Raw genomic sequence first — 10000 nt, 5'->3', positions numbered from 1 at the left:
CGCCCCTGAGGGAGCCGGGCCTGCCGCTCGTCCGGCCCAAAGTTCTGGTTCCACTTGAGCTCGTCCTGTCGGTGGAGCTCCTCCTTGGACCGCGCCCTGGTCAGGGGGTGGTTGGGCGGCTGCCTGCGGGGGTGCGCCTTTTTGGGGGTGGTCTTGACGGTTTTGGCCAGGGCGACAGTCTGGCAGCGGCACTCCACGTGGTCCTGCACGGAGATGACGGCCTTGTCGTACAGCGGCCTCTGGCTGGCGTACTGGATCTTCATCACCTGGAGGGGAGAGAGAGGCAGAGTCCGTTACTCCAGAGCAAAGGGAGAAGATGGTGGATTCTCTAGGTTAGCAGCAGAAACAGGATGGCCAGGTTACACTTTGCCAAGAAGTACCTAAATGAGCCTGCAGATTTCTGGAAAAAGGTCTTGTGGACAGATGGGACCAAGATCGACCTGTATCAGTGATGGCAATAGCAAAGTGTGGAGGCTAAATTTAACTAACTATAGTATACCTGCAGGTAGCAGGTCTGAGTGAGTGTGATATATAGTATACCTGCAGGTAGCAGGTTTGAGTGAGTGTGGTACATAGTATACCTGCAGGTAGCAGGTTTGAGTGAGTGTGATATATAGTATACCTGCAGGTAGCAGGTTTGAGTGAGTGTGATATATAGTATACCTGCAGGTAGTGGGTCTGTGTGAGTGTGGTATAGTATACCTGCAGGTAGCAGGTCTGAGTGAGTGTGGTATAGTATACCTGCAGGTAGCAGGTTTGAGTGAGTGTGATATATAGTATACCTGCAGGTAGCAGGTCTGAGTGAGTGTGATATATAGTATACCTGCAGGTAGCAGGTCTGAGTGAGTGTGATATATAGTATACCTGCAGGTAGCAGGTCTGAGTGAGTGTGATAGATAGTATACCTGCAGGTAGCAGGTTTGAGTGAGTGTGATATATAGTATACCTGCAGGTAGCAGGTCTGAGTGAGTGTGATAGATAGTATACCTGCAGGTAGCAGGTTTGAGTGAGTGTGGTATAGTATACCTGCAGGTGACGGGTCTGAGTGAGTGTGATATATAGTATACCTGCAGGTAGCAGGTCTGAGTGAGTGTGATATATAGTATACCTGCAGGTAGTGGGTCTGTGTGAGTGTGGTATAGTATACCTGCAGGTAGCAGGTCTGAGTGAGTGTGGTATAGTATACCTGCAGGTGACGGGTCTGAGTGATGACAGGAACACACTGCAGGGTCCTGGCGTTGCAGCAGCCTGAACAGCGCTGCACCTCCACGCAGGGGGGCCACAGCATGAAGTCGGCGTTGCGGCGGTCCAGCATGGTGCGGGTCACCTCCATAACCTCCGTCCGCACCTTACACAGTGCCTGCTGCGCTGGCTCTGCTTCTGAGACACACACACACACACACTGAGCACCGACTTAAACCGCTGCATCCCACCGCAGAGGTTCAGCTCCGTGTGTGAGTGTGTGTGTGTGTGTGTGTGTGTCTGTGTGTATGTACGTGAATGTACCTGTCTGTGTGTGTACTGTATTTGTGTGCATGAGTGTGCATGAGTGTGTGAGTGCATGAGTGATTGTGTGTGTATTTTTGTCCCCACTAGTATGCAAAAAGTCATGTGTCCTCACCTTGTAGCAAAAACAAGTGTGTGTGTGTGTGTGCATGTGTGTGTATGTGTGTGTGTGTGTGGAACTGCAGAAGACCGATGACCCTACAGCAGGATGCTACACTTTGCTATGGGCATCTAAGCGGATTACAGGGTGTGAAAGTTGCATTTTTTATGTGGCCGTATTTGCTGAATAAAAGACAAACGGCAGTCTAGGCCAGAGGTGGGTAACTCCACTGCTGGTGAGCTGCCGTGAATGCAGATGGGTGTGAGGGCCCCTGACTCAGTTATCAGTACACAGAATATAGAGCCATTGCCAGCTTCCACGTTAGACTACACTTGTGATTTCAGATGTCATTCATGAAGCTGGCAGGGAGGTAAAGAATAAAGTTTGTAATGATATAATGACCGTTGCTTTATTTGCATTATTTATATGCAGCATGTGCATCATTTCATCAATCAGACCAGCGCAGTTAGACACTATGTCAGGACAGAAGCAGTGAGCAGTCAGACGCAACGTTAGGGCAACGATATCAGTCAAGCACCTGACTGTCAAGCCCTGTATAACACTGGGAAAGGTGCTTAGCTTGCCATGCACACCAGGCTGCTAAAAATACGCTCGCTCGCTGGTCATTTTTCTTCTCCGGGTTTGGATGCTGCTGCAGATTATTAAAAGGTAAACAGAATGTGTGCGTGTGAGAGAGAGCTAGAGAGAGGGGGAGAGAAAGTAGAGAGAGGGAAAGAGAGGTAAAGGGAGCGGGGTCAGTACTTACCAAGACTCCTGGGCAGGCGACTGAAGGTGTTATTGGAATGGAGCTCCCTGTCTGGCCGACTGTCTGGATCCTCCTCTGCAATGAAAGGCAGAAAGAAATAAGAGAGAGAAACAGAACGAGGCCTTTTCACCTACAGTGCATCCGGAAAGTATTCACAGCGCTTAACCTTTCCCACATTTTGTTATGTTACAGCCTTATTCCAAAATTGAATAAAGTCATTTTTTTCCTCAAAACTCTACACACAACACCCCATAATGACAACATGAAAGAAGTTTTTTTTTTTTTTTTTTTTTTGCAAATTTATTAAAAATAAAAAACTAAGAAATCACATGTACATAAGTATTCACAGCCTTTGCTCAATACTTTGTTGATTACAGCCTCAAGTCTTTTTGAATATGATGCCACAAGCTTGGCACACCTATCTTTGGGCAGTTTCGTCCCTTCATCTTTGCAGCACCTCTCAAGCTCCATCAGGTTGGATGGGGAGCATCGGTGCACAGCCATTTTCAGATCTCTCCAGAGATGTTCAATCGGATTCAAGTCTGGGCTCTGGCTGGGCCACTCAAGGACATTCACAGAGTTGTCCCGAAGCCACTCCTTTGATATCTTGGCTGTGTGCTTAGGGTCGTTGTCCTGCTGAAAGATGAACCGTCGCCCCAGTCTGAGGTCAAGAGCGCTCTGGAGCAGGTTTTCATCCAGGATGTCTCTGTACATTGCTGCATATATCTTTCCCTCAATCCTGACAAGTCTCCAGTTCCTGCCGCTGAAAAACATCCCCACAGCATGATGCTGCCACCACCATGCTTCACTGTAGGGATGGTATTGGCCAGGTGATGAGCGGTGCCTGGTTTCCTCCAAACATGACGCCTGGCATTCACGCCGAAGAGTTCAATATTTGTCTAATCAGACCAGAGAATTTTGTTTCTCATGGTCTGAGAGTCCTTCAGGTGCCTTTTGTCAAACTCCAGGCGGGCTGCCATGTGCCTTTTACGAAGGAGTGGCTTCCGTCTAGCCACTCTACCATACAGGCCTGATGGTGGATTGCTGCAGAGATGGTTGTCCTTCTGGAAGGTTCTCCTCTCTCCACAGAGAAACGCTGGAGCTCTGACAGAGTGACCATTGGGTTCTGGGTCACCTCCCTGACTAAGGCCCTTCTCCCCTGATTGCTCAGTTTAGACGGGCAGCCAGCTCTAGGAAGAGTCCTTGTAGTTCCGAACTTCTTACATTTACGGATGATGGAGGCCAATGTGCTCATTGGGACCTTCAAAGCAGCAGAAATTTTTCTGTACCCTTCCCCAGATTTGTGCCTCGAGACAATCCTGTCTCGGAGGTCTACAGACAATTCCTTTGACTTCATGCTTGGTTTGTGCTCCGACATGCACTGTCAACTGTGGGACCTTATATAGACAGGTGTGTGCCTTTCCAAATCATGTCCAATTAACTGAATTTACCACAGGTGGATGCCAATTAAGCTGTAGAAACATCTCAAGGTGGATCAGTGGAAACAGGATGCACCTGAGCTCAATTTTGAGCTTCATGGCAAAGGCTGTGAATACTTATGTACTTGTGATTTCTTAGTTTTTTATTTTTTAATAAATTAGCAAAAATTTCAAAAAAACTTCTTTCATGTTGTCATTATGGGGTGTTGTGTGTAGAATTTTGAGAAAAAAAATGAATTTATTCAATTTTGGAATAAGGCCGTAACATAACAAAATGTGGGAAAAGTGAAGCGCTGTGAATACTTTCCGGATGCACTGTATATGCAATATAACTTCTTATATCAAAGTGCTGTGTTGCAGTAGTGTGAATGAGAAGACAGAAGTAAGGTGTTCATGTGTTCATCTGTGTCTGCATGTTGAGTCCAGTTGTGAAAGGTAAACATTATTTTTGTGAGCACAAAGGAAACTTTGTGAAACAATAGCCCCTGTTTTTACAGCCGTTTGCTACACAACTGTCAGGAATGTGTGGGCCATACTCTAAAGAGTAGACTTCAGAGAGTGTGTGCATGTGTGTGTATGTGTATGTGTTTGCATGTGTGTGTTTGTGAATATGTATCAGCATGTCAATGCAAGACTGCTCGAGTGTCTCGGTCAATCACTATGTCTGCATGTAATTGCTGAGTGTCTCGGTCAGTGTGTTTGGCCTGTGTCTCTGAGTGTCTCAGTCAGTGTGTTTGTGTGCCTGCTAGTCAATGGGCCAGCACAGCACCGCGTTTGGTCATAGGGTGGCCCGGTCTGATTAGTATCGTTGCGATGCCCATTCCACACACGGTAGGTGAGGTCGGTGGATCACTGTGTGACCCCGTTTGGTCATACGGAGGCCTGGTTTGATTAGTATGGTTGCGATGCCCATTCCACACACGGTAGGTGAGGTCAGTGGATCACCGTGTGACCCCGTTTGGTCATACGGAGGCCTGGTCTGGTAAGTAAGGCTGCGATGCCCATTGTACACACGGTAGGTGTGGTCAGCAGAGGAGAACAATGGCGGGGCTTAATTCATGTGTGTGTGTGTGTGTGTGTGTGTGTGTGTGTGTGTGTGTGTGTGTGTGTGTGTGTGTGAAAACCCCCCGGTCGTACAGTAGCAGAGCTCAAGGACACTGATGACTGTAACAGTCCCCACACCCAGAGCCCACAGCCTGCGCCAGAGCACCGGTCTTTCCACCGCACCCACCTCTTCCCCTTCCTACCTACACCTCCCGCAGCTTCTGTAGCACGGACAACCCACATGCATTTCCAGGTCCTGTGACACTGCGAGACAGAGGGGTGTGTGTGTGTGTGTATCAGTGTGTGTGCACTGCAGTGCTCCTCCCTGTATCAGTGTGTGTGTGTGTGTGTGTGTGTGTGTGTGTGTACACTGCAGTGCTCCTCTCTGTATGAGTGTGTGTGTGTGTGTGTGTGTGTGTGTGTGTGTGCGTGTGACACCCACATCAGTGTGTGTGTGAGGGACGCACTGCAGTGCTCCTGTGGGCAGGAAAAGCAGGCAGATTTACCTACGGAGTCACTGAGCAGGAGCAGCTGCAGGTCCTGGATGGAGGTGATGGGGCTGTTCCTCACCAGCTCCACCAGGGCTGCAGGCAGAGGGTCACCCTGACGGAGAGCAGAGGGAGAGGGAGAGAAATCCAGAGAATTAAAGGGAGAAAAGAACATGTTCGAATTCAGCCATTCAGCTCAGAGTAAGGCAACATCAAACGGTGTTACCCGCAGTCCAACAGGCCAGTGAAACGGTGTTACCCGCAGTCCAACAGGCCAGTGAAACGGTGTTACCCGCAGTCCAACAGGCCAGTGAAACGGTGTTACCCGCAGTCCAACAGGCCAGTGAAACGGTGTTACCCGCAGTCCAACAGGCCAGTGAAACGGTGTTACCCGCAGTCCAACAGGCCAGTGAAACAGTGTTACCCGCAGTCCCATAGGCCAGTGTTTCTCAGGCTCTCATTCCATGGCGCACTTTCCAACTTTACCAAATCACGTAGTAACCCACTCTCAAAGCAATCACATTAATTACACTAATGGCATTTGGCAGACGCTCTTATCCAGAGCGACATACAACAAAGTGCAAACCCATAACCAGGGATAAGTGCGCTGAAAGACCCTAGAGGGAAGTACAATTTCAACTGCTACCTACCTGCACAACGAAGATAAGGACCAGGGCCTATTTGATCATCATCATCATTATTTATTTATTTATAATAATGTGACGTACATTAATGGCATTTGGCAGACGCTCTTATCCAGAGCGACGTACAACAAAGTACCGATGACCTTGATGTGACACGACAACCATAGGCCTCAATGTTCTTTCAGGGGTTTTTCATTTAGTGATATGCACATTACTGACATTTATTCTGGCTTTTGTGAACGGGATTTTTTCATTTTAAGGTACAATCGGTAATTTCGGACTACTAACGGTCAAGAGAGGAATAGCAGGAACAAACACGCTCAAACCACAGCACTATTTATCCCACCCCATCTCTGTGAACGCGCTGACGTTGAAAACGCTATTGGCCGTGGCAATTAGAACCAATCAACCAATGAGCTTAAATTATTGTACAGCTGTACAATGTTTTGGTACAGAGTGTTGGGCCATCAACTCTATATTTTGAGACCCGAATTTAAGGACTATAAACACAGGCAGAGGGTGAGTCAGCATGTCAGTGAGCCTTTTTCAATGACAGGAAGGGATTTACAATGGTCTAACACAAAAATCTTACCTATTGAACCTTTAAGTTTTGAAAATTAATTTGACCTTTTTTTGCGAAAGTATTTTTCACGTAGCACACCTGACCTCGTCTGACGGCTTGACGGCACAGCGCTTGAAAAGGAAAGGCTGCCTCGGGGTACGGCAGAACGACACATATTTACCTGGCAGATTTAGTCTCTCATCCTCCTGTGTACGTTAGTGCGAGCCGTTTATTTAATGTTCCTCGTGACTGCGAAAGGTCAGAGATGGGAACGAGATTTGAGGCACGGGGTAGGCAAGTGAGTCGAGCTCAGCGCGCTGCTTTTCTGTTTTTCTGACAGAACAAAGTTACCTGGCCACGAAATTGCTCAGAATCTCCGTTTTCCGTCCTGTCCACCCAAACTCCACGCCTTACGGAGGAGGAGGAGATTTAAAAAAAAGTAAAAAAATCTAAACGTGGGAAATATTTGTCAGGTATTGTTGTATATTTAGAGCGGGATAACAGGAAGGGCACCTCCGCTCCACTCTCTGCGAGCGCACAGACACTCACAGTCTTTGTTTTGAAAGGCCCTTAATGCTGGAGGACCGCAGGCCGTGGGGACAGTGAGAAATGCAGTGCAGTCCGTAAGTATTTGGACAGTGGTACAATTTCTGTTCTTGTGCCTCCGTACTCCAGCACACTGAAACAATGAATATGAGGTTAAAATGCAAACTGCCACCTTTCATTTGCGGGTATTTACTTCCATATCAGGTGAAGGAATTATATCCCTTTTTATACATAGACCCCCCCCATTTTAGGGGACCAAAAGTAATTGGGCAGTTGGTTCCTCAGCAGTTTCTGATTAGGTAGGTGAATTCAATCACTTCATTAGTGCAGATATAAGAAAGCTTTCAGTATCTAGTTTTTATTCAAGCCTTTTGATTGCCTTTGGAGTCTGTTATTGGGATTTGTCAACATGAGGACCAGGGTTGTGCCAATGACAATTATGGGGCAGAGAAATAAGAAAAAAAAACAAACAGGCAGAGACATCGGCCAAACAACAGGCTTACAAAAACTGTTTTGAACATTATTAAGAAGAAAGGGAGTGTTGACAGTCTGCCCTGTGACCTCATTATTCATTGCTTCATTTCAAATCCAGTGTGTTGGAGTACAGAGCCAAAAAAAACAGAAAATATGGACTGCACTTTTTTTCTTTTTCTAGATGCATCGTGTGCTTATTTAAATATCTTGGTATGTACTGTTCATGATCATGTCTATCTTATCAGGTGCTCCAGGACCTGTATAATAAATACATCGCTGAAAATAATTAAGGCCACCCACCATATTTCAAAATGAAAAAGTTATGAAAAAGCAGGTGGTTTGTAGCAGACTGAAGTTATACTTCACTTGTATATACATGAATGTGTCCAGTATAGTTTATGTTGTGTAGGTTAAAGTTTGCTCATTTCGGTATCACGTTTCTTCGTTAGCATCTACTGTCTTTGTAACCCACAAATTTTACATTATTGGCATTTGGCAGACGCTCAAGACGTACAGACTAAGCAGGAGACAATCCGCCCCTGGAGCAATGCAGGATTAAGGGCCTTGGACAATTGGATTAGAACCACCGACCTTGCGTGTCCCAGTCATTTACCTTAACCACTACGCTACAGGCCACCCTGTACCAATTACTATGTGCCTCTGCCATGCTCCAGCAGTGGAAAACAGTGTTTTTAGCACAGTACACAAAACATCTGGCGGTCTATTGCACATCTAAGCAGGTTACCCGCGCATTTGCACCAGACGGAAAAGGTTGTGCATTGCGTTCAGCTGCTCATATAGAGCCTCGTCATATCAGCTTTAATAATCTCTATTATATAATCCATAAGCATCACGGCGATATCGAGGAGTCAACCTTCACCTCTTATCGGCCGTTACCAATACGAACCTGACATTATCCCTAAATACGACAGCACCGAGAATTATAAAGCACAGTGGCACACACAAATAACAAACAGGCAATTACAACCAAACAAATCATATCATGACCCAAAAGACAAAGCAGGCCCATCTGAACCAGATGAACAACTCCAGTAATGGACTCCTTACCCAGACAATCTCAGGGGCACTAGCCTGAAACAAGGAACACCTTGATTTATTGTCTTTTATCTCGCTGGTTTGAAGGGCGCTGGGAGTCTTCTGCTTCATACTGCAACAACTCCATCTCTGGGTGCTGAACGTCAAGTCTCATTTCACGTTGGTGGCGTTTGGCGCACCAGATTAACGACATTTCAAGGCTACGCCGGCACGAATAAACTTCAAAAGTCTGTCGCTTACCCATAAAGCTCCACGCGACCTGCCGCCTCCCTGCTTCACCCACCTGCTAACTGTGACCCCTCCCCCTCGCCCCATCCTGTCCTCATACTGTCCTCATACCAGGCACTCTACTCACCATCGCAAAGACCCGACCCAAACCTGGAGACAGAGCTTTCCCTGAGGCTGCTCCCACGTTGTGGCCCCCCCCCCCCCCCCGCCCAATGCACACCGGAGAAGCAGAGACTGTTGCCACTTTCAAATCCCATCTCAAGACTCACCGTTCCAATGTCAGTTACGCTCGGCTCAACCTTTCCCTTGATCGTGAGCCGCTTTGTGTTTACACCTCATTCTGTACTCCCCTCTGTATGACCGTCCATGGTATCAGTTTATCTGTATATACCTTTCTTGCCTTTACCTTTTTTTAAACCTTGTTAAGCAACCTTGGGCCCTGGAAAGGCGCTATATAAATAAATTTATATTATTATTATTATTATTATTATTATTATTTACACTTTCTATTAAAATACACAGGGCTCTCATCTTTACCTGATCTCGGAAGAGCTATGGAAGATAAGAAACCTGAAGGTTTCCAGTAATACTTATTTTTGCTCCATTGTTCATTTGTCCTCTCCCCCGTAGAATACGGAGCGGTTGTGTTTACGATTACATTGTCATGAGCCTGTGTGCCTGAGCAGGAAAACACAAGACAAACACGTCACCATGAGTCGGCTCCTTCAGGAACAACACACATATGCGCACGCGCACGCGCACACACACACACACACACACAACATACACAGACGTTGGCACGCACACGCAAACACACAGAACTGAAACCGAGAACAAGCTGGTATTGCAGTCATGAGGCAGATCTCTCTGGCCGGCGTCCTCAGTTTGCACCTGTTTGTCAGCCTGGGATGGTGCCAGAGGATTTGTGTTGCTCTTTCAGTCGGTCAGGAGATTTATGGATCACTTTGTCTACGCACAACAGCAGCTGAGCCAGACTGTCAACTGTGTGAGTGCATGCAGGCGTGTCTGTCCGCATGTGAGTATTAGTGTGTGCATGTCCGTATGTGAGTATTAGTGTGTGCATGTCCATATGTGAGTGAGTGTGTGCATGTCCGTACGTAAGAGTGAGTGTGTGTCTGAATGTGAA

At 47.0% G+C, this 10000-nt stretch overlaps 1 protein-coding gene across 2 annotated transcripts in view; it reads right to left on the bottom strand.

Annotated features, from left to right (window-relative positions):
• Nucleotides 1-10000, bottom strand: part of pdgfbb (platelet-derived growth factor beta polypeptide b) — a 44803-nt gene that overhangs the window by 3460 nt on the left and 31343 nt on the right. The window contains exons 2-5 of one of the 2 annotated variants that reach the window (XM_061223542.1): nt 5366-5458; nt 2373-2447; nt 1187-1380; nt 1-266 (exon numbers count right to left, since the gene is read on the bottom strand). The exon at nt 1-266 is cut by the window's left edge and continues 605 nt beyond it. In XM_061223542.1, coding sequence (XP_061079526.1) covers nt 1-266; nt 1187-1333 — 413 coding nt within the window. In that variant the 5' untranslated portion in view covers nt 1334-1380; nt 2373-2447; nt 5366-5458. Of the gene's footprint in view, nt 267-1186; nt 1381-2372; nt 2448-5361; nt 5459-10000 lie in introns of both variants that reach the window. The other variant, XM_061223541.1, reaches the window with a different exon arrangement.

Source organism: Conger conger, chromosome 16 (genome assembly GCF_963514075.1).
Source record: "Conger conger chromosome 16, fConCon1.1, whole genome shotgun sequence".
Classification (NCBI taxonomy): domain Eukaryota; kingdom Metazoa; phylum Chordata; class Actinopteri; order Anguilliformes; family Congridae; genus Conger; species Conger conger.
Note: the sequence above shows the minus strand (reverse complement) of the source record. Positions and strands in the feature narration are given on the sequence as shown.